Source organism: Dreissena polymorpha, chromosome 10 (assembly GCF_020536995.1).
Source record: "Dreissena polymorpha isolate Duluth1 chromosome 10, UMN_Dpol_1.0, whole genome shotgun sequence".
Classification (NCBI taxonomy): Eukaryota; Metazoa; Mollusca; class Bivalvia; order Myida; family Dreissenidae; genus Dreissena; species Dreissena polymorpha.
The window spans coordinates 7,997,214-8,022,954 of NC_068364.1; the positions used below are offsets into that span (position 1 = coordinate 7,997,214).

The 25,741-nt window shown below is 38.1% G+C and overlaps 1 protein-coding gene across 2 annotated transcripts; it reads right to left on the bottom strand.

Moving 5' to 3' along the window:
* Positions 1-19,400: 19,400 nt before the first annotated feature.
* Positions 19,401-23,036, bottom strand: LOC127846923 (uncharacterized). Of its 2 annotated transcripts, none has more exons than XM_052378330.1 (5): positions 22,791-23,036; positions 22,020-22,232; positions 21,116-21,327; positions 19,886-20,138; positions 19,401-19,468 (listed from the first exon to the last, which is right to left on the bottom strand). In XM_052378330.1, the coding sequence occupies exons 3-5, from the start codon at positions 21,224-21,226 to the stop codon at positions 19,452-19,454; spliced, it is 381 nt and encodes a 126-aa protein (XP_052234290.1). In that variant the 5' UTR covers positions 21,227-21,327; positions 22,020-22,232; positions 22,791-23,036; the 3' UTR covers positions 19,401-19,451. The 2 variants fall into 2 exon arrangements, with proteins under 2 accessions (XP_052234290.1, XP_052234289.1); XM_052378329.1 differs by having other exon boundaries at positions 21,116-21,330.
* Between the last annotated feature and the right edge of the window lie 2,705 nt (positions 23,037-25,741).

Genomic DNA, 25,741 nt, shown 5'->3' on the forward strand with positions numbered 1-25,741 from the left:
TCGCGCAAGCAAGTTTATTGGAAGGCGTAGTGGTACGAAAACGTACAATGTATTAGTTTATTAATAGACGTATAATAACGATCGCTATACACAACTTCAACAAATAGCATGAATGTCAGCCGGAATAGCTCATTTGGGAGAGCGTTAGACTGAAGATGTTTACGCAACAGTCATCTAAAGGCACCCGGTTCAATCCCGGGTTCCGGCACGAACGGAACAGATCGGCGGCTGATAATTTTTTCAGTCAGGTTAATAAAAATAATAAAGCTACAATAGGACATTTTTATTAAAATTAATGGATGCAACGTGGTGATAACGTTAATTAAAATGTCTTACATCACTTAAATATCTTATAAAAAATACACGTGTTTTTATATTAACAAATAAATGAAAACAACACATCTATTATCCATGTATTTTTATGGTTGTCTATCATAGGTCCTAAGTACTATCGCTACTACATATAGAGCGCGAAGCGCGACACGTATTATTGATTGTAACAATGAGTTGCGATAAAGGAAGCAGCCGCTTATCAAGGAGGAGCTGTGTCCCAGCAACCCGTTTCCCTAGAGTCAAGCACTCCTCGGAGTTTTTTTTAAGAACCACATATAGAGCGCGAAGCGCGACACGAACATGTATTACTATCCAGGTGGTGTGGGCCCTTTAGCATTATCCGACCATTACGTCCATAGTTATCTTCCTTAGAATTTGAGACATTTTGAAATCCTTGTTCGAAGTCCAAAATTTTCATCCGATTGTTCCCAAACTTGCACAGTTTTTTTATCAATGGGGACCCAACCCAAACTCTATATGAGCAATATCGGACTATAAGTCCAGAATTATGTCTCTTTGAATTTAAAAATAAAAGTGAAAACTACTTGGTTAGGTTATTATGTCAACATTTTTCATCAGATTCTTTCCAAACTTCATAACAATGAGCATTTTTAACTCATTTAAAATGAGAAACATCGGGACAATAGGTGCAGAATTTTTTTCTATTAAATTTGACAAAATAAACAATTTCCACTTGTTTAAAAGATTTCACAACTTTCTTCTGAATCTTTCCAAACTTGATAAGTGTTTTTATATCAGTATTACGCGAACCCTATTGAAAATGGTGAATATCGGAGCAATAAATCTATTATGATCTTTTACTGAATTTCAAAGTATTGTGAAATGCAGCTTTTTTATGCAATTTACAGTTTTCAATCATTTTGTTTTTCAAACTTTTACGGTGTTTTCATATCAATGAGTACTCAACCCCTATCGTAAATGAGCAACGTAAGAATAAGTTCAGAATCATCTCCCCTTGAAGTTGAGAAAAATATGAAATTGCGCTTACAAGATGAAGCAGATTTTGTAAAACCTACACAGTTCTGTTCCATTAATGAAAACTGCACACGGATGCCAGTAAAAAAAGGAAACCAATGTAAATAAAATGAACTATGAAATATTTGGGGGTTACAACACAAAATCATAGATTATGGTTATTTGGGGGTTATAACACAACATCATAAATAATGGTTATTTGGGGGTTATAGCACAAAATCATAGATAATGGTTATACCAGTATCTTTTTCTATTTTGTTTAAAATAATCGGCCAATACATTAATATTTACAGTAGAAAAAAAATCGTTCCATGTAACTTCATTGAGTGCCTTTTACACTGAAATTCCCGACGCCCTTTCATGCTTTGCATCAATACTTATCTTGTTTAGCTTTTCAAATGCATAATATTTAACGACAACAACACTATATGAAACCAGATAAACGAGTTCAAACAAAAATACGTATTGCGAAAAAAAGGACTTCATATCTTTAATTAAAATTGTATATCATAAGGTAGTCTACGTCGGTATTGAATAATGGTCCACTGCTAGAAGACAAATTAAAGTTAAGTTTGCCCTCATGTCGCACCTTATTATCAGTTCGCGCGCTCGATGACTTCATATTCCCCACGTGATCAATTTTTTCCTGTTATGAAACTGACTTTTCAACCAAAAAGAAACATGGTTATACTTACATGATTTGTGCAATCTTTGGAATTCTGTTGCTATGGTAATATCTTTTTAAATTAAAGAGCATGGTGTAATTAAAGATCATGTCAAGTTTTGATTATATCTGCTGAAACGTAATGTTATAACCCACAAACGTTTTACTGTAACAGAACGTTTTTTAAGACAAGTGGTACAGAAAATACACGTCGAAAATTTTTTTTTAATTAAAGAGCATGGTGTAATTAAAGATCATGTCAAGTTTTGAATATATCTGCTGAAACGTAATGTTATAACCCACAAACGTTTTACTGTAACAGAACGTTTTTTAAGATAAGTGGTACAGAAAATACACGTCGAATATCTTTTTAAAGATATTTCTTGTTCTATTTGATCGTGAATGTAACCCGCCTCCCAGTTCCGCTGAATGGGTTCCCCACGGGTACTACTTCCCCGTACCCCCCAAAAAAAATTCTTGTCCAAAAATTTTCGTACCCCATTTTTTTCGTACCCATTTTGTTTTCGTATCCAAATGTTTTTTCGTACACAAAGTTTTTTTCGTACCGAATTTTTTTTGCCCAATTTGTTTGGCATAATTTTTGTACCCACAATTTTCGTATCCATTTTTGTTTCGTACCAAAATGTTCGTACTCACATACACAATTTTGTGTTGTAGATAAACTTAAATTGATGCTTTTATATCCATCCTCTTCAAAAGCATCGTCACATCAGTACTGTCAGTACTTTGATTTAATACTGTTGAAGATGTGTATTTGCGCGGGGCATATATTTGGGGAGAGGAATCACCGGCCAATAATTTTGCTAGTATTGATTTATATGATAATATTCAACATGATATTTCTGTATTTAATTAACTTGGTTGTGTAATTATATGTGGTGATTTAAACAGTAGAGTTGGTAAAAAAATGTGATTTTATTCCTTATGATTATGTAAATAATTCATTTAACGACTCTGACTTTGTCCCTGATTGTACCCCTGAACGGGGACGTTCGATAATGTTCATAATAGTCATGGTGTTAAATTGATAGATCCTTGCAAATCTTCGTCTTTACGTATTGTGAATGGTCGAATTTTTAATACAAGTAATTACACGTTTTGTTCGAATAACGGTTGTTCTGTTATAGATTATATTTTAATGACTAAACGCCAATTTTTACTTATCAATGATTTTACCATTGAACTATTTAATGAATGGAGTGACCACGCACCGTTGCGTTTTTCATTATTATGCCCAAACCTGTTCATAAAGATAATCCACAATACGAAATTAAATACAAATGGAACGATGCAAACGCAGAGCGCTTTCGTATAGGCATTATAGGGTCAAAATAGCGCAAATAGAGCACTGCTAATAGAACGTAAATCCTTTCATAAAAAAATCGTAAGAAAATATAAAAATGCCAGTTATAGACAAAAAATGAAAGAAATTGAAAGTCTTAAAAGATGTAAACCCAAAGAATTCTGGAAATATTTTTAAAAGTAAACAAAAAACAGAATATGCTGGTATTTCTATTGATGCATTTAAAGAACACTTTGCTAATCTAAGTAATGATTTATCTAACTGCTACAACGAAGAAGCAGAATATTTTTGTACAAATCATGATTTTAATAATTTATCTACAAGTTATACTGAATTTGACCAGCCTATTACCGTCAGTGAAATTGACAGTGCAGTTAAATCGCTCAAGCGTAACAAAGCTCCGGGCTATGCTCAGTTATTAAACGAGTATTTCGTGGAATGTATTGACATCCTTGCTAGTCATTTATGTGATCTTTTTAACGGTATTTTGAATTCAGGTTACTACCCAGAAAGCTGGATGGAAGGTTTGATTATTCCATTACATAAAAAGGTAACACAGATGATGTTAATAATTACCGTGGTATAACGCTCGTCAGCCCAAGCTATTTACCACAGTCTTAAATAGACGAATAGAAATTTCTGCACGGACAATAATAGTATTCGGGTGCGCAATTCGGATTTCGCAAAAGGCGTTCAACAGCGGACCCAATTTTAATTTTACATTCTCTTGTCCAACAATATCTCAATCAAAATATGAGGCTCTATGTAATATATGTGGACATGATGAAATGCTTTGATTCCATTTATAGAAATGCACTTTGGTTAAAAATGTTTAAAACTGGTATCGATGGAAAACTACTTATAATTGTTAAAGATATGTACCAAAAAGTTAAATCTTGTGTTAAATTATGCTCTTCTTACTCTGAATACTTCAATTACGCTGTAGGTTTACGACAAGGAGAGGTAATGTCACCTCTATTATTTTCATTATTTGTTGAAGATTTATAGCTTTACTTGCAGTACAATATTGATGCAGGCTTAAGTATTGATGATTTAATTGTTATTTTGTTGTTATTTGCTGATGATATGGCTATTATAGGTAAAACTCCTGATGAAACTCAGAGACATTAAGATCTTTTGTATTCATATTGTTGTCCGTGGGGCCTAACTGTAAATATAACTAAACGAAAATAATATTTTTTCTAAAACGTGTTGCGCTATTCGCAAACAAAAAATTGACCTATAATAGCCAACCCATTGAAGTTGTTGATGATTTTTACTATCTAGGTACTGTATTTAATTACACTGGAAACTTTTGTAAAAACATTGAACATCTCAATGGAAAGGCATTAATATTCTAAAATGTTCTTTTTTGCAAATGCAACGACTTTGACCTTTCGCCCAAAACATTTTGTCAACTATTCAATGCATTTGTAACACCCGTACTTAACTATTCTAATGAAGTTTGGGGATATACCAAATCCAAGGAACTAGAAAGAATTCACCTTAAATTTTGTAAACAACTCTTAAGAGTAAACAGCTATTTGTGCTCTGCTGCAGTCAATGGTGAGCTGTGCAGATATCCACTTTATATCCATAGATACATTCGAATAATTTAATATTGGTTTAAAACCAAAGACAGTGATAATATTATATTTAAAGTTGTTTATAATGAGGCTCTCAAAGATTATATTAACGGGAAGAGAAATTGGGTAACACATGTAAAAAAAACTCCTAAATGATTATGGGTTCGCGTACGTGTTCGAAAATTGTCAGTATGTTAACACAAACGCTTTCGTGGCTGAATTTAAATGCAGAGTCATAGATTGTTTTAAACAAGATTGGTAACATTCGCTCGAAAGTCCTGTTTTAATGTTGTATAAAGAATTTAAAATAACGTTTGAATATGAAAAATACCTAGATGTTTTACCTAAAAGTCTCAGATTTTACTTCTGTATATTAAGAATGTCCAGTCATCCATTAAGAATCCAAACGGGTATGTCCAGTACTAATCGCATTGCTAGGGAAGAAAGATATTGTATTTGTTGTAGATCACGTGATATAGAGGACGAATATCATGTTTTGTTAATATGCCCTTGTAATAACGATATCAGGAAAAAATACATAAAACCTCATTATTTCAATCGACCATCAGTTTATAAATTCCTAAGCCTAATGAGGCTATGTCAAAAAGAAGAAACTATTAAGTTATCTGTTTTTGTTTTAAAAAAAGCCCTGTTAATCAGAAAGTCCACATTGAATATTGTTCAAAACACAAATACAACCAACTGATTGTCTTTATCCGCATGTTCTATTTCATGTTTGTTAGTGCAATTGTTTGATTAATGGTATGTATATTATATAATACATCAAATGTGTATAATTATTTCTAATATAATAAGCATCATGATCAATATCTATGTATATCTTTATGTTATTTTTAGATACTTTATTATCAACATTTATTGTACGTTATATATATGTGTGTGTAACAGACTTGTCTGATTATACAATTTGGTTCGCTACACAACCCGCGCAATATATGTTGGCTATTTCCTTCTATTGAATAGCATAATAACCAAATTATATACTCAAAATGACCAATCTGGTGTTTGGTTCATTAAATGTTAACAGCATAATAGCTGAGTCCCACCCTGTCGTATACACTTTTTTTTAATGTTATAACCGCTCTTTTGTTTTTAGCTCAGCTATTTTTTGAAAAAAATGAGCTATAGTCATCACCTTGGCGTCTGCGTCGGCGTCGGCATCGCCGTCCGGTTGAGTTTTGCGTTTAGGTCCACTTTTCTCATAAAGTATCAATGCTATTGCACTCAAACTTGGTACACTTACTTACTATCATGAGCGGACTGGGCAGGCAAAGTAAGATAACTCTGATGTGCATTTTGACAGAATTATGTGCCATTTTTATACTTAAAAAATTGAAAATTTTGGTTAAGTTTTGTGTTTAGGTCCATTTTATTCCTAAAATATCAAAGCTATTGACTTCATACTTGCAACACTTACTAACTATCATAAGGGGACTATGCAGGCAAAGTTATGTAACTCTGACTGGCATTTTGACGGAATTATGTGCCCTATTTATACTTAGAAAATTGAAAATTTGGTTAAGTTTTGTGTTTTGGTTCACTTTACCCCTAAAGTATCATAGATATTGCTTTCATACTTGGAACATTCGCAAACTATCATAAGGGGACAGTAAAGGACAAGTTGCATAACTCTGGTTGTCATTTTTACGGAATTATGGCCCTTTTTGACTTAGTAACTTTGAATATATGGTTAAATTTTGTGTTTATATCCACTTTACTTCTTAAGTATCAAGGCTATTGCTTTCAAACTTCAAATACTTTCATGCTATCATGAGGGTACTGTACCTGGCAAGTTGAATTTTACCTTGACCTTTGAATTGCCTTGACTCTCAAGGTCAAATTATTAAATTTTGCTAAAATTGCCATAACTTCTTTATTTGTGATTAGATTTGATTGATACTTTGACAAAACAACTCTTACCTGACATACCACAATAGACTCCACTCAAACCATCCCCCACGCCCCTACCCCCCCCCCCCCGAATCCCCCCCCCCAAAGAAATATTGTGTTTAAAGATCATCTAATAAATGACCACCACACCCTTACACTATACCCCCCACCCCCAAATTTTTTTTAACATGGTTATAAAACACAAATATTTAAAAAAAAATTATTTTTTTTTTAAATACCGTCCAACCATCCCACCAAAGAATCCTCCCCCCCCCCCCCCCCCCCAAAAAAAAATAAAAATAATAATTTTGTTTTGCAGTTTTGGAAGATAATGTAATAAATGACCACGCCCCCACACTATACACCCCTCTCCACTCCACCCCTCCCTCCTTTGTGATTGAAATTAAGATAGGTCCCTTCACCTTTAAAAATAAAAATAGATGAGCGGTCTGCACCCGCAAGGCGGTGCTCTTGTTTTTGTTGGTATTCCCACTACTGCCATGTATTATGTTTTATAGTATGTACATTACTAAACTCTGTATTATCACTTACTTTTCTCATGACCTTTTGCTATGTATATTATAGTATGGCTAAGACTGACGATTTACTATGTACAAGTCGTAATAGATATCGGTTCTGTTCTGTTCTGTTCTGTATATTGTCTTCTCTAAAATACCCAATGTTTTTTTACAATGCACATATTTTTATGTTTATAATCGGAATGACTTGTGACTTTGTTTTATGAATATTGTATTTGACATTTCATGTATACTCATGGGCTTATTGCCTACTGTATTATCAAATAAAATAAACATAATAATCCATACATCCCCCCCCCCCCCCCCCCCCCCCGTGTTTGTACAGTAAACGTCGGCAAATAGGAGTGTGTTATTATTGTCCCGACATTTCACTGAATTTAATAGTAAACAGCTTATATTAGCTTTAATCTAGACGAACACATAAGTTTATCCACTAGTCCGGTTTCGACTTGTGCAATAATGTTATCTGGCAAAACTAAATGCTCATATTCAGAACATGTATCGAAAACAATGATGCAACGTCATTGCATTTCTAAATGTTGTGTTCAATCGACTGACGCCTGGTATACCAAATGTCAACAGCAGCGTGGTCAGCGTTTCCAATATTAACGGCTTGTAAACACTTAACACTCGTTGAGTTCAAATTAAACACAAACGGTGTTCTAGAGTGCCTTGTATAACGCGTTCAAATACGATGCAACATTGAACATTTTTGACATTTTCAAAGCAAACGACATGATAATCTGAATTATATGGTATGGGCTGTGTATACACCTGTTGACATTCACATTATGCCACTGAAATGTTTACACATGAACATACAACAAATAAACATTCTCACAAGTCAACGTATTGTTTAGGCTCTCATGTTTCCATTCGTGTGTGCAATATACTGAAAACTCAAAAATACATAAGATATGACTAGAAATTGCGTGTTTCCCCACGCCGCAGCTTTTGACCCAGGGATCAGATCAAAATTCCAAATAGTGCACTGTCGCCAATATGCTCAAAGCTTCCATGTGAATACGTTTCAAGGTTCTAGTGCTAATAGTGTAGGAGGAGATAGTGGCCAGGACGGACGGCGGAGATAACCACATAACCCCCCCGCTCGAATTCGGAGCGTGGGGATAATAACGAAACTTGGTATACCTAAATTACAAGTGATATATAATTGCATGACCATAACTGCTGTTTTCTTCTTTGATAGCCTTACAAAATAGTAAATGCCTTTTTGGTACACATACTGGAGCTCTCTCATTGTTCACAATGTATTGAACTAATTATAGCCTTATACGAAGTGAAGAGTGGTATAACTAAATCACCATATACATATGTTTGTCTGTCAATACGTGGGTCTTTTAGTCTGTCTGTGGACACAAACTTACACATAGGCGTTCTCTGATGCTTTAAACATTAACAGTAACAGGCAATGTCACAATGTTCCTTATGACTAAATGTGTACATGTGCGATTTTTTTATACTACATGACACATGCCTTACAAGTACGAAAGGCTCCTCTACGATGATGTCATTTGATAAAACTGCTTGTATGATGGAGGCAAACCGTTCAAGCACGAGTACTGCTATATTTCTTTAGTCGGAGCTGGTCAAATGTAACCGCAGTTGTCGCCCCTGCCCAGACGCGTACATGATATATTTTCTGCTAATGATCCATTATGCTCTTACAAGGTATTTGTCTATCTAAATTTTATTCAAAACTACCGGGTCAAAGGCCACAACTGCATGCCGATTTTCACTTTACTCATAAAGTCGTCATCGGTCAATAGTTGAGCCTTTGTCATTGCCAGTGGTGCCCCAAGTCGCGAACTCGCCTAATGCAACGAAAGCATTTGACGCTTCTCACAAGTACCACACTGCTGCCAGCTTTCTTCCATATCGACTGTGCGGAACTATGGAGTAAAGTATTAATGCAAAGTCGCCGGGAACGTTTTACATCCCATCAAGTCTTTGATACTGTTAGATACGAGCAGCCCACTCAACATGAGCCACTACCCTTGTATCTGCCTCCTCAGTCCAGTTTAGCAGTTCAGGAATCTCTTCATTACCAGACATTTATTGCTGGAAGATCTCCATTTGCAAATACAACGTGAATGGTAATGATAATTTTGGCGCAGACTTTGTAACACACTATAATTCTTACAAATTAATGAAGATTACGCTTATTTTCATCGGAAGCCACACTTTAATGAATTGTTGAAGGATAAGTATGTATCTGCTCATGTCAATTATTGCAAGTACATTACTTGTTGAAATACGTGTTGCTTCGTCGCCGCACCGCATTCGTTCACATGCATTTAAAGACACATCAACATATGGGCCTATTACACGATGAATATACTCTGCCCCTCACATATGCTTGACGCTGAGTTGATGACAGCATTGATTGCACAGAGTGGAAACATTTTGGAAATGTCGCATTTTGGAAATGACATTAGTGGGATGATTATCGACTATAATTTTTGAGGTCCAGTCTATATTTAATCTTCCCATACGTTTTGACTTTATCTAGGCTGGAAGGTTTCTCGTAAACAATGGAAATGAAAAGTTAAAATAATGATATAATATCTGCTTGAGGTAGATACTTCGTTTCTTTGCAATAATGTTAAGGTAATTCAGTCATGTTCAGCAAATATCTATATGGTACCTTCAACGGTAGCTACATTCAGATTCCAGCTTCCTTCTCTGAAGATATTACATATTGTTTTACAATAGACAATAACTGCAACCAAACACCAAAGAATTGGCAAAGCTAAGGATAAGCCTCACATTCTTTCTCAAACACACGAAAGTCTTGATGTAACTATTTAATCTGCTCGTATATACCCTCAAACTGCTCTGGTAAGCATTTATTTGCAAAGAGCATATTTTGCAGCTCTTCCATCTGTTCGAAGACTTGATATCTAGCTTTGTCCGCATGGGCCCAAAACACTTTCCACTGAAGTTTATAAATTAATCCCTCCACCATCAGCACAACAATGGCCCATACATAATGGCATCGGTTAAACACTTTCTTTATTACACCTGGTCCTTAACCACCCACATTTGATGAATGCGTCATCAAGGCCAGAGCCTCAAAGCAATTTTTCCCTGACTACTTAACAGAACACGGGTTCAATTGAAAAGGTCCATAGAAAGAAAGATGTCCCTAAAATTGTTTGTCTCGTGTAATCACACCATCTTGCCAGCAATTTCTGATTCAAATATCTTCACATACTCAGACAATTGGTGAGGAAACGTCTGTAAATAGCACACTCTATTAACGGTCTTGCAATAACAGGTAGGAGGCCGACAAGCTTCATCGGCACCATAGAAAAAGAAGAAAGTGTGATAACGGAAGCTAAGATATGAGGATTTCCTGGAATAAACAATTGCGTCATGAATCTAGTGGCATTGGTTTTGGGGCATCTGGTGGTTCTGATCAAGAGCATTTAGTGGTACATTATCAGGGAATCTAGTGGTACTGGTCCATGGTGTATAGTGGTCCTGGTTCAGGGACTCTAGTCAAACTGCCCCAGGGAGTCTAGTGGTACCGGTACAAGGGGTCTAGTGGTACTGATTCAAGGGGTCAAGTGATATTGGTCCAAGGGAGTTAGAGGTTCTGGTAAAGGGAGTCTAGTGGAACTGGTGCAGGGGATCAATTAGTACTGGTCATGGGGATCTAGTGGTATTGGTCCAGGGGGTCTAATGGTACTGGTCAAGTGGATCTAGAGGTACTGATCCAGGGAACATGGAGGTAATATTCCAATGGGAGAGTTGTATTGGTCAGGGGACTCTAGTGGTACTGATCAAGTGGATCTGATGGTATTGGTCTAGAGGATCTAGTGTTACTGGTCCGGGGGATCTAGTGGTACTTGTCTAAGGGATCTAGTGCTACTGGTCCAGGGGATATAGTGTTACCGGTACAAGGGGTCTAGTGGTACTGATTCAAAGGGTCAAGTGGTATTGGTCCAAGGGACCTAGAGGTGCTGGTAAAGGGAGTCTAGTGGAACTGGTGCAGGGGATCAATTAGTACTGGTCATGGGGATCTAGTGGTATTGGTCCAGGGGGTCTAATGGTACTGGTCAAGTGGATCTAGAGGTACTGATCCACGGAACATGGAGGTAATATTCCAATGGGAGAGTTGTACTGGTCAGGGGACTCTAGTGGTACTGATCAAGTGGATCTGATGGTATTGGTCTAGAGGATCTAGTGTTACTGGTCCAGGGGATCTAGTGGTACTTGTCAACGGGATCTAGTGCTACTGATCCAAGGGATCCAGTGGTACTGGTCAAAGAGATATACTCATACTGGCCCAAAGGATCTAGTGGTACTGGTAAAGGGGATCTAGTTGTACTGGCCCAATAGATCTAATGGTACTGGTCAAGGGGATCTAGATGTACTGGTCCAAGGGATCAAGCTTTCCTAGTCCAGTGGATCTAGTGGCACAGGTCAAATGGGTCTAGTGGTACTAGTCCAAGGGATCTAGTGGTACTGATCCAGGAGATCTAGTGGTACTGGTCAAGTTGATCTGGTTGTACCGGTCCAAGGGATCTAGGAGATCTAGTGGTACTGGTACAACGTGTCTTGTGGTACTAGTCCAGGGGATCTAGTCATAGTGGTCAAGGGACCTAGTGATACCGGTTAATGGAACCGGTGGTACTGGTTCAGGGACTCTAGAGGTAATGGTCAATAGGATCTAGTGATACTGGTCAAGAGAATCTATTGGAACTGGTCCAGTGATCAAGTGGTACTGGTTCAAGTGATCTAGTGGTACTGGCCCAGGGATCTAGTGGTAATGATCAAAGGGATCTAGTGGTAATGGTCCTGGGGATATAGAAGTACTGGTTCAGGGGATATAGTGGCGCTGATCAATGGAATATATTTGTACTGGCCCAAGGGTTCTAGTGGTATTGGTCCAGGATATCTAGTGGTACTGGTGCAGGGGATCTAGTGGTTATGGCCCAGGGAATCTAGTGAGACTGTTTCAAGGCATCTAGTGGTACTAGTTCAGGTGATCTTGTGGTGCTGGTTCAGGGGATCTGTTGGTAATGGTCAGTGAGATCTATTGGCACTGGTTCAAGGGATCTTGTGCTAATGGTCCAGGTGATCTAGTGGTGCTGGTTCAGGAGGTCTTGCCGTACTGGTCCAGGTGATCTAGTGTTGTTGGTTCAGGGGATCGAGTGGTTTTAATTCAGGGATCTTGTGAAACTGGTTCAAGGAATCTAGTTGTACTGGTCCAGGGATCTTATGGTACTGGTCTAATGGATCTAGTAGTAATAGTCCAATGGATCTTATGGTACTAGTCCAGAGGATCAAGTAGTATTGGTCCAAGGGATCTAGTTTTAATGATTCAGGCAATTTAGTGGTATTGGTCTACAGTTCTGGTGGTAATTGTTAATTAGATCTAGTGGTAACGGTCCAAAGGGCTTAGTGGTATTGGTCAAGGGGATCTAGTGGTAATGGTCCAATTGATCTAGAGGTACTGGTCAATGGATTTATACTGGTACTGATCCAAAGGGTCTAGTGGTACCGGTCCAAAGGGTCTAGTGGTACTGGTCAAGGGGATCCAGTGGAAATGGTCCAATGGATCTAGAGGAAACGCTCAATTGGATCTAGTGGTTCTGGTCAAATGGATCTAGGGGTACTGGTAAAGTGGATCTAGTATTATTGGTCAAGTAGATTTGGTGGTACCGGTCAAGGGGATCTAGTGGTACTGGTACAAAGGTCTAGTGGTACTGGTCAAGAGGATCTAGTGGTACTGGTACAACGGATTTAGTGGTAATGGTCCAGGGGATCTAATGGTACTGGACCAGGTAACTTTTGGTACCCGTCGAGGGATATAGTGGTACTGGTCCATGGGATCTAGTGGTTCTGGTCTAGACATCTAGTGGTACTAGTTCAGGGCCTTTAGTGGTACTGATGCAGGAAATCTATTGGTACTGGTCCAGGGTATATTGTGGTACTAATATAGGGGGTATGATGGTAATGTACCTGGGGAGATCTAGTGGTACTGGACCAGGGGGTCTAGTAATACCAGTTCAGGGGATCTAGTGGTCCTGGTCCAGGCGATCTAGTGGTACTTGTCCAATGGATTTAGTGGTAATGGTCCAGGAGATCTACTGGTAGTGTACCAGGGACCTAGTCGTACTGGAAAAGGGATCTAGTTGCACTGGTCCATGGGATCTAGTTGTTCTGGTCTAGGCATCTAGTTGTACTGGTTCAGGGCCTCTAGTGGTACTGATTCAGGGGATTTATTGGTACTGGTCCAAGGGATAATGTGGTACTAATCCAAGGGGTCTAATAGTAATGGTAAAGGGTAACTAGTGCAGGGGATTAGTGTTACTTGTCAAGTGGATCTGGTGGCACTAGTCTATGGGATCTAACAGTACTTGTCAACGGTATCTAGTGCTACTGGTCCAGGGCATCTAGTGTTACTGGTCAAGTGGATCTAGTGGTACTGGTCCAAGGGATCAAGTTATACTGGTCAAGGGGATCTAGTGGTACTGATCATGGATCAGTGGTTCCATTCCAGGGGATCTAGTGGTACTGGTCAAGGGGTCTAGTGGTACTGGTCCAGGGGATCTAGTATTATTACTCCAAGGGATTAAGTATGACCGGTCCAGGGATCTAGAGGTTTCAGTTCAGGGGTTCTGATGTAATGAAAAAGGGTATCTAGTGGTACTGGTCCAGGTATCTAGTGAAACCGGTCAAGGGGTTCCAATGGTACTGGTCATGGGGCTCTAGTCCTACCGGTTTTACCGGTTCTGTGGTACTGGCCCAAGAAATCAAGTTATACTGGTTCAGGGGGATCTAGTGGTACTGGTCCAGGGTGATTTTGTGGTACTTGTCCAGGTGATCTACTGGTTCTGGTCAAAGGACTCTTGCGATACTGGTCCAAGGGATTTAGTGGTACTGGTGGAGGGGATCTTGTGCTTCTGGTCCAGGTGATCTTAGGAACTGGTTCAGGGTATCTTGTTGTACTGGTCAAGTGAATCTATAGGAACTGGTCCAGGGAATCTAGTGATACTGTACAACGGATATAGTGGTACTGGTTAAGTGGATCTAATGACACTGGTCCAGGGGATCAAGTGGTACTAGTCCAGGGGATCAAGTGGTAAAAGTCTAGGGGATCTAGTGGTACTGGTTCAATGGATCTACTGGTACTTGTCCAAGGGATATAGTGGTGCTGGTCCAGGGGATCTAGTGGTACTTTTTCAGTGGATCAAGTTGTACTTGTCAGGTGGATCGAGTGTTACTGGTTCAGGGGATCATGAGGTAATGGTTCAGGGGGTCTAGTGGTACTGGTCCAGAGGATCTTGTGAAACTGGTACAGGGGAGCTTATGCTACTGGCCCAGAGGATCTTTTGGTACATGTCCTATGGATCGAATTGTACAAGGCCAGTGGATCTTATATTACTGGTAACAGGGATCTTGTGCTACTGGTCCAGCGGATCTAGTGGTACAGGTCTAGGGGATCTAATGCTACTGGTGGCACAGGTCCAGGGGATGTTGTGGTACTGGTTCATGATTCTAGTGGTACTGGTCCAGGGAATATTGTGGTACTTGATCAATGCAAACTTGTGCAGGAGATCTTGTAGTATTTGTCCAGGGGACTAGTGGTACTGGTCCACGAGGTCTTGTGTAACTGGTCCAGGGGATCTTGTGGTACTGGTCCAGGGGATCTCTTGGTACCTCTCTAGGGAATCTAATTGTTCTGATCCAGGGATCTTGTGGTACTGGTCAAGGGGATCTAGAAATACTGTTTCAGTGATCTAGTGGTACTTTACAGGGATTTAGTGGTACAGTTTCAGGGATCAAGTGGTACTGGTCCAGAGGATCTAGTGGAACTGGACAAGAGAATCTTGTGGTACTGATTCAGGGGATCATATGGTACTGGTAAAGGGGATCAAGTGGTTTTGGTCTTGGGATATAGTGGTACTTGTTCATGGGATCTAGTGGTACTGGTCCAGTGGATCTAGTGGTACTGGTCCATGGGATCAAGTGGTTCTGGTTTATGGGATCTAGTGGTACTGGTATAGTGGATCTCTTAATAATGGTTCAGGGGGTCAAGTGGTACTTGTCCAGGGGATCTAGTGGTACTGGTAAAAGGGATGTTTTGGTACAGAATCAGGGGATCATGTGGTACTGGTTCAGGGATCTCGTGGTACTGGGTCAGAGGGTCTATTGGTACTGGTCCAGGACATCATGTGGTTCTGGTCCAAAGGATCATGTGGTACTGGTTCAGGGGATCATGTGGTACTGGGTCACAGTCTAGTTGTACTTGTTCAGAGTGTTACTGTTACTAGTCCAGGGATCATGTGGTACTGGTCCAGAGTATCTTCTGGTACTGGTCCAGTGGATCTTGTGGTACCAGTCCATGTGATCTAGTGGAACTGGTTCAGAGTCTAGAGGTACTGGGCCAGTTGGTCTATTGGTACTGGGCCAGTGGATCTAGTTGTACTGGTCAAGAATATCTACTGGTACTGGTGCAGTGGATCTAGTGGTACTTGTCCATGTGATCTAGTGGAACTGGTTCAAAGAGTCTAGTGGTACTTGGTCAGTTGATCTAGTTGTACTGGTCAAGAGGATCTACAGGTACAGGCCTAGTGAACCTAGTTGTATGTGTCTATGTTATCTATCGGTACTGGTTCAGAGAGTCTAGTGGTACTGGTCAAGGGGGTCTAATGGTACTGGTCCACAAGATCTAGTGCTACTGGTCCAGCAGGTCTAGTGGTACTGGTACAGGTGATCTAGTGGTACTGTTTAAGAGGATTTAGTGATACTGGTCCTGGGGGTCTAGTGTAACTGGTCCATGGAATCTATTGGAACTGGTCCAAGGATGTAGTGGTACTTGTTCAGGGGATCTAGTGGTACTTGTCCAGGCGATCAAGTGGTACTGACCCAGGCATGTCTAATGGTACTGGATAAGAGGATCTAGCAGAAGTTGTCAAGGGAATGTAGTGGTACTGGTCCATGAGATCTTGTGGTACTGGTCCATGGGATCTAGTGGTACTGGTCCACAGGATCTTGTGGTACTGGTCCATGTGAATCAAGTGGTACTTGTCCATGTGATCTAGTGGTACTGGTCCAGTGAATCAAGTGGTACATGTCCATGAGATCTAGTGGTACAGGTTCAGAGAATCTAATGGTACTGATCTAGGGGATCTAGTGGTACTGGTCCATGGGATCTAGTGGTACTGGTCCATGGGATCTAGTATTATTTGTCCAGGGGGGGAGGGGTCTAGTGGCACTTGCCGGGGCATCTAGTGATACTGGTTCAGGGGATCTTGTGGTACTTGTTAAGTGGATCTAGAAAAACTGGTCCAGGGTTTGAAGTGGTACTTGTCCAGGTGATCTAGTGGTACTGTTCTAGACATTCTAGTGGCACTGCTCTAGAAAATCTGGTAGCACTGATTCAGGGGATCAAGCAGAACTGTTCAAGGAGGTCTAGTGGTACTGGTATAGGGGATCTAATGGTACTGGTTAAGGGGATCGATCAGAACTGGTCCAAGAGGTATATTGGTACTGGTCCTGGGGATCTTGTGGTACTGGTCAATGGGGTATAGTGGAATTGGGCCAGTGAAGCTAGTGGCACTGGTCCAAAGAATGGACTGGTACTGGTCCAGTTGATCTAGTGGTACTTGTCCATATGATCTAGTGGTACTTGTTCAGAGAGTCTAGTGGTACTGGGCCAGTGGGTCAAGTGGTACTGGTCAAGTGGGTCTAGTGGTACTGGTCAAGTGGATCTACTGATATTGGTCCAGGTGACCTAGTCTTACTGTTTCAGTGGATTTAGTTGTACTGCTCCAGGGCTCTAGTGGTACTGGTCCAGGGGATCTATTGGTACTGGCCCAGGGATCTAGTGGTAGTTGTTCAGGGGATCTAGTGATACTTGTCCAGGAGATCTAGTGGTATTGATTTAGGGGGTCAATCTGTTCTGGAAAAGGGTATATAGTTTTACTTTTCCAGGGATCTAGTGATACTGTTCCAGTGGATGTAGTGGTTTTGATCCAGGGGATCTGGTGGTACTGATCCAGGGGATCTGGTGGTACTGGTCCAGGGGATCTAGTGATACTGGTCCAGAGGATCAAGTGGTATTGATCCAGGGGATCTAGTGATACTTGTCCAGGTAATCTAGTGATACTGGTCCAGCGTATCTAGTGGTACTGATCCGGGGATATGGTGGCACTGTCCAGGGAATGTAGTGGTAGTGGTTCAGGGGATCTAGTGGTACTGTCCCAGGGGATCTATTGATACTGGTCCACGGGATCTTGTGGTACTGGTTCATGGGATTTAATATTAGTGGTCCAGGGGGTCTACTGGTACTTGTCGAGGGGTTTTAGTGGTACTGGTCCAAGGGATCTATTTGGTAGTGGTCCAGGGATCTAGTGGTACTGGTCCATGAGATCTTGTGATACTGGTCCAAGGGATCTAGTGGTACTTGTAGAAGGGATCTAGTGGTAGTGGTCCAGGAGTCTAGTGGTACTGGTCCAGGGGATCTAGTGGTACTGATCCAGAGGATCTAGTAGTACCAGTCCAAGGGATCTAGTGGAACTGGTCCAGAGGATCTAGTGGTAAACTTGTTATTTTTCTTACAAAATAACAATAAAAAAATGAACAAGATTTTACCTTTGAACATTTTGCAATGAACTTAATTTTATGATCAGTTGTGCCAATTTATTTCAAAACATTATAATGCTAAAATAATTGACACAAATATGTACTTTCACTACATACCTTAATGCAATAAGCACATACTTAGTTCCCACTGTTCAGCTTTAAGCAATTGACACAGTTTTGCTGCTGTCTTGATATGAACAATAAGATTATAAAATATGGACAAATCAACCAACAAACTCATCAACCATGTAGGAAAGTCAAAATGATCAAGAATTTCTATTGACCTGTGCTGTGTTCAAGTACAGTTCTTCAATTTACATTTTTATTTTTTATTGATAATTCTAGCAGAATGTCTTCTTTCTCTAGTAAAAAACCTTGGGTAGGGCCAATAAAGAATAACTCCCCTGGACAATGTGGTTTCAGATAAGTGAGTTTTCAAAGTTATTTTCCTAGTAGTCTTCACAAAGTAAATTAAAATCATTTATAAAACAAAGCCATCAATTCGAAATGATGATAGAAATTAGCAAATGCAAAACGTCATGTCATAAGAAACAATTTACAAAAGATTGACGGTTGAAATTTGTAACAGAACTTTATCAGACATGTTTGTCTTCTCACAAACAGACAGACATTCATGGCGAGTCCAGTATACACCTCATCTACTTCACATTTAGGGTATTAATAACACCAATATCCAGTGAAAGTGAAAATAAAATGCTACTAAGCAACAGTGATGGACAAGTTGTTTAGACACATTAAACTGACATTCATCGAAAGTCACAAATAATATGGACAATAAAGAGAAAAAGAATGTTTACAAAGGAAAAATTATAGATTTTGCTAAACAAAATGGACAAAGTATGTTTCATTATTGGGCTACATATTTCATATGTAACACAGATTATTTGGCTATTGAAATGTACACTTATGCTATAAACAGAAATACAATACATTTTGCCTTGTCATTTCTGTCTGTTAATGGAATTCATGATCATCAGGTTATTGTGTCCAAGCTAGACAAGCCACCATGTTCACTCACTGCCTTTCATGGTACTAACGGAACAGAGTTTGGCTCTAGACATAGCCCACTATGCCATGGCCTTGTTTCTTGTCTGATCATAGCTCATTGCCTGCTCCCCATGAATTAAACAAAAAAAAAATGTAAGTTTGAACAAAACAATTTATTGTGTCGTTTTTAATGATAACCAGATCGAAATTCAAAAATGATATTTACAATCAGATAATATCAAAATATATTTTTACAAACATCTATCTAAAACATATTATATCATATCATTATAACATCACTTTATTGTCTACTATCACAAGCAACTTAAAATAATCCTATAATATAAATCTTGTATAATTAAAACTACCCGTTTAAATGCCAGTATTAAAAATACAAAAGACATTTATTAAGAAAAGCATAATTAGATTTGATTAATTGATCAAAAAAATAGAAAGTCCTGGGGCACAGCTCAACAGTTCCTCTCTCCTGGAATGTATGCAGAAAAACAAAAACATTGAAAACATTAATTAAATACGCACAAACATATTTAATCCTTAAACATATTAGTTTATTTGGGATAAAAGGCCACTCAACAAAAGTTGGGTCATCTTGTGCTGCTTACTTACTTTTTTTAAAGAAATTCATTTAATTATGTTTATCTTTGAAAGGGCATGGTATAAACATGAGTGAATTAACTCAAGTGACTACAGCTGCATCACCGTCTATCACACATATTTAACCTATACAATAAATTATACCAAATCATTATGATTTAACTGAATTGAATGAGTGTGTTTTTTCTTGTTTGATGAGTAAAATTATGAATCAATTTGTTTTTCTCAAGAATTTGGTAAGAAATGGATTTAAGAAAGAAAAAAAGAAATGTCAGCAGCTATCTAATACCTTGTTTAGAAACCCAGTTGTTGTTTCTGTCTCTGTGGATTTTCAGGACAATCCTGGGCAGCTTAGCAGTATCTGCCCTTACACCACCAGCTCTGGGTTTCTCCTCACTGTCTTGGACTACCTTGCCCACCTGGGGCACAAGCTTGGCACACTTCTCAGCATGCTTAAAGTAGTGGATCGTGTTGATGGCCTTGCGTTTACGGCTTGTCTCCTTTTGGAGTTCGCTGACCGCTTGCTTATGAACCCGGTCACTCTGGAAAGGCAAGAGGAAAACTGAAGAGAGTCAAAACATGATACTGTGAATCATGATACAACAAAATGAAGGGATATATTGCCTACAGTGTACCTAATATCAAAGCATGTGATACCACCATTAGTTAGTCAGGAGTAAGATTAGTCATAAAATAGTTAGTCAGCCAGTTTTTGCATCTCCAACTAATTTTTTTTTAATGAAATACTTTTAAAGTACTGAGATGGTAACAAATTTCCTGATATCCGAATACTGGTCAAGTATCTGGATAATAAAAGAGGATCTGAATACTTGATTATACGACCTTACCACCTTTGTTATGCACATTGTGTTCCTTATCGTATATTTTGTTGATCTGTTATCGTTGACAGACTTCATAAATCAATTAATTCGTTGTTGCTCAGCGTTGCCCATGACAGTACCCCTATCACCTTGGTTATAATGGCATAGATGCCTAATTTCCAACTTATGCCCCCGTATTTTGTTTTATGGTCCTTTCTTTCGGATAATTGACACCGAATGGCTACTAAATTGGCTTCAATTAACAGGTGTAACAGTGTGAAAACATGTGCTCTGTTCATTAAAATAAAAAAATAAAATTTTTAATTGGTCAACAACAGTATTTATCCGAAATAAAACACCTAAAAAATTAAAATGTTACTTTCATTACTATAGCATAAAGGAAAAAACGTTATTTGCGGCTTTGATAATTTTCTTAAAAATAAAATAATTTTGATAAAGAAATCATCTTAATGCGTTATATTATATATTATTAACAGTGCTGTGATGTTTGTAATAATGTAGTTTACTTACAAAAATACAGATATCCAGATATATTGGATACTTAATACGGTTATCCAAATACCGATTTTAAATACTATTCCTGTCCTTAATTTAAAGACACTCTAAATCATGTCTGAGATTAGCATGTTGAAGTTCGATAAAGCCAATTTTGCAAAAGGGAAATCCTGAGCACTCACCTGTTCCTGGATCCAGTCAGCCATCTTGGCTCTCTTTGCCTGCATGCTCTCCATAATCTTCAACCTCAGTGCAGCCATTTCCTGTGCCTCTCCTGGCGTGGCTCGCTCCATGACGGCAGCGCTGTTATGCGCCACACACCGCTTGCGGTTCTAAAACACGTGAGGGCACTCACTTGCCACCAACACTGGCACCTGATTTATGGGCTTGTTGTCTACTAAAGAGCAGGAAAGGACTTGTTAGACTACCAGTTGAATGACAAATTCTGATATCTTTATTACTTTACCCTTATTTGTATATAATTCACATATTAATTTGATTTAAAAATTCAAAGGTCATGAAACAGGTCTGATTCTTTAATGCATATTAAAAGCAGCAGTATTGACACCATAGTTTGTCTGCATTACATGGGGATTCAATGAGTATTTAACATGTGTTTTCCTGCATTTGTCTATTTTAAATACACTTAAGTGCATTAAAACTGCATTTTACTTTGTGAAAATTACACTTCACCATACAATAAACATGTGTAGGTGCATTTTAAATATGTATAAACTATATTCTCAAATGAAATAATTACTGTTGTGTGTAAAAATACACACAAATATACTTAGTACATTAAATGCTACTTTTAATTAGTATTAAATACAATTTCAATACCTCTGCAGTTAATACATATTTTTGAGGAAACACCTTACAAATTGACTTTTCAACTACAATTTAATAGGTTATACGATATTAATTTAATTTTGTCCACCATATGTACATCCAGGATTTTTTGTAATTGATTCTATAACAAAGGTACATTGGTGGTATGCACAATTCGAGTGCTCTCTAGTTAATAATAAGCATTCAAAACATGGGAGCAGACAGACCAAAAGAGTTTGTATAGAAATGTGGACCTACCCTTTCTGAAGGGGGCACATGGCTTGACCATTTTAGTGGCCTTTATGCTGAAAGCAGAGTCTCCATAGTCCTCATCAAGAGGGGTCAGGGGATGGGTCCCTGTAGGTGCCATGTAGGGTCCTTCTTGGCAGGGGCCAGTGAGAAGACCAGGGAGCTGAGCGGAAGTGCTCTTGAGAAGATCCCTTATGGCAAAAGGGGTCATCTGGGTGGGGCCTTCAAATAGACACGATAATGATTTTAGCAGTTTTAAACATTGATTTTGATAACCAGGGTGTTAGCAGTACTGATTTATTGTGTGATGTGCATTAGAAGAAAGAAAAGTAGCTTATTAAAAGAATACAATCGATATAGCAAAAATCATTTCAATTGTAAATTATTAAATTACTTTACTGAGTATAGATAATCACCATTTAAATAACAAATCCATACCTTTCAATAGAAATTAAGGAACAAGTTATTTGCTTGCCAATAAGCAATTAATGTGTCCTGACTTTAAATTCCTAATTTGATTGGTATCAGAGACCTAATAATACAAAGTGAACACACTATTGCAGGCACTATTCTTAAAAGTTCCACAAATAAAGGCAGCTGTGACTGTGACGTGTGTTTGTAATGTGGTAATGCCATTTTCACTCTTTTAGCCTTCTCAAGACCACGCCTAATGGCAATATCTTCTAAATATTCCTTGGCCCTTCAGTGAAATAGAGCAAAATTAATAGTTTTAACTTAGTTATCTAAGTAAATTTACATTAAATTTAATAAAGCCCTTACCTGAAACTGGTCCGGCAGAAATGATGGCAGCCATGTCATAGTTTGACATGAAGCCATCAAGATCTGCCAGGGACGCAATGATATCATGTGGCATCGAGGTCTGGGGCTTTGATACCCCCATGAGGAGGGAGTTGGAGGAGGAGCTGATAGGTTTCTCTGGCATGTATGAGAGAGGGGCCTCCTTTGTCTGTGGAAGGGTGGACAGGTCAACACCCTCTGCCTCCAGGCTCAACAGCCAGTGCACACGGCGGCGGATCTGAGGAGGAAACAACCCTTGTTGCATATACATGTTATAAACTAACACTTGTACATGCATTTTACATGTACACTCCAATGTGCACATGGTGTACTTTGCATATATTATTGTTATCACTATTAATTGTGAATTTAAGAGTACTTCAAACAGTGATTTAAAGGGCCTTTTCACAGATTTTGGCATGTATTGAGTTTTTTTATTAAATGCTTTATATTGATAAATGTATTGGATCTAAAGTGCTCCAGTAAAAAATAACTATAAAAAAATGAAAGAAAGAAAAAAAGTAACCCTCAACTGGGCTCAAACTACTGACCACTGGAGTCTATCACCTAGACGACACGGCTATTCATGCTCATACAGTCAGTGATGTATTTTATACTTTATATAAGCAATCCTCGTAGAAGCACAAAATATAACGACAACAACAGAACTCTCAAAATTATTCAATTGTATCGCGTTGCAACTCTTTATAATTTTCAGGTTTTTAAATCGTCAAAAGATGCATATAATGGATATTTGAGAGCAAGGTAAATGTTCAATATTACTTTTTCCTCACAAATATCATAACTACAATGAAAATTTGCGAATCTAAAACATTTTTTTTAATGTTCTCAATTTACCAAAACGAGAAAAGACCCCTTTAAACAAAGATGTGGTATTTACTCATAGAAAGGCAAAATGCCACATGTCTTTTTTTTTAAATACTTAATCAATAAATGTCAAAATATTACTTTCTGCACAATATTTACTATATCACATTCATAAATGTAGTGAGGATTTCTCAAATAAAACAAGTGATGTGTTTGTGAAACACTATGTCCCCATATATTTGACCTTGAAGGATGACCTTGACCTTTCACCACTCAAAATGTGCAGCTCACAGAGATACACATGCATGCCATTATCAAGTTGCTATCTTCAATTTTGCAAAAGTGTACATTAAAGGAGCGATTTGGGCCCATATTTTTTACCTTTGACCTTAAAGGATGATCTTGACCTTGAACTTTCATCACTTAAAATGTGCAGCTTCATGCGATACATATGCATGCCAAATATAAAGTTGCTATCTTCAATATTGCAAAAGTTATGGCAAATGTTAAAGTTTGCACAAACAAACCAACCAACAGACAGGGATAAAACAATATGTCACCCGCTATAGTGGTGGGGGACATAAACAGGCATTTCTTAATACAGAATAATCGTAATTATGAATGTGCATTTTACAAATTTTCGAGGATAATTAAATCCCAAACTCCTCTTGTGAAAGTCAGATGGACATACATTAAACAACTGAAACTAGAGGGCAACACTCCACAAAAACACTAAAATTAAATGCTTAAAATATTCACAGTGGTTTTCGGGTCATGTTATTTCTAAAAGTACTGCTTTTACGTAAGAAATTTCCTCAAGTGTAGATCTCAATAAATAGCTTTTCAGTCCAATGAACCACCTGAACTAAATAATTGTTGACATACTTCAGTTTACCTTGACATTTATAGTAATTTGATCTAATCACAAATTTTAAGCACACTGTATCATTGTTTGATTATGGTAACGTTCTAAAGACAAAGTTCTTTTGAATACTTTTTTTTCCAGTAAATATAGAAAGTGTTGTGACATTGTCAGAGGATTCATTTTCTTTCTTTTTTTTCAATAAGATCTTTTGAAAGTATAATCAGCAGGATGCTTAACTACCCATGAAACAGACTCCACGGATTTTAACCTAATACATTTGACACAATCTACCCTTAAGTATTTTTCAAAATAGTGAATAGTGTCTGCCTTGGAATCAACATGTTCTGTATTTGACTCAATAGAGAAAGGATTCTCAAGAAAATTTTGAAAAGAAGTGGTACTTCCCAGGAAACATTAAATGGTGTCTTTATTTAAGAAAAGGGCTTTAAAAGCTTCTCTGGCAACCTGCAGTTTGTTAGTATTACAGTGGTGCTTTATGTAGCCAAATGTCCAATGTCATCGTAATATTATTAGTAATTTGTTACAATCTTGTTGTTTAAATTCTTAGTAAAAACGGGTTTACTGAAAAAAAAATAGTTGCAAATTGAAAAGAGTGAGAACTTTGTCCAAAATGTTTGAGTTAATCCACAGATGTGCAAAAATCCATATTGAATGCAGTATTCCACCTATACTTTGTTGTGAGAGTAAAAAATAATATGTAATCAGATTTCAGAAAAAAAGTACATTTCAAGTAGATCTGTAACGATTCGGTTCGATGCATTGAAAAACCTGTTCAACGCCGCCAATTCGATTTCGATACCAATACGGCTAATTTCGATTCGATTCACTGCAATCCCATTGATGCCCATTTTAAACCTTACTTTCCAAATCCGTCGTCTAAATATTCTTGTCATTTGTAATACGTCCTGTGATTGGTAAATAGCCAATATGGCATCAAATGAATTAATGAATAACATGTAAAGCATTACATTGGCCGGTAAAATGGCTTCTTCAACCACGCCGAAAGAAGCACCGTCAAAATTAAAATCAAAAGTATGGAACATTTCGGGTTTTGCAAAGGTTCTGATGCAAAGGCAACTTGCAAAACGTGTTTTTTGACGCAAGTTATCCATATGGTTTGTTTACTAAACAGTGTGCATTCTGTTAAGATGTCAACTGGAAGTTGTTCATATACATTTTTTTCTGTTAAACACATACATGTGATACATTGAGCATTTTA

Bases quoted from the DNA above. Each gene is read 5' to 3' on its own strand.
- LOC127846923 (XM_052378330.1), bottom strand. From the start codon at position 21,226: ATGGAGCGAGCCACGCCAGGAGAGGCACAGGAAATGGCTGCACTGAGG. The intron at 20,139-21,115 runs GTGAGTGCTCAG...TTGCCTTTCCAG, and splicing joins CTGACTGGATCCAGGAACAG to AGTGACCGGGTTCATAAGCA.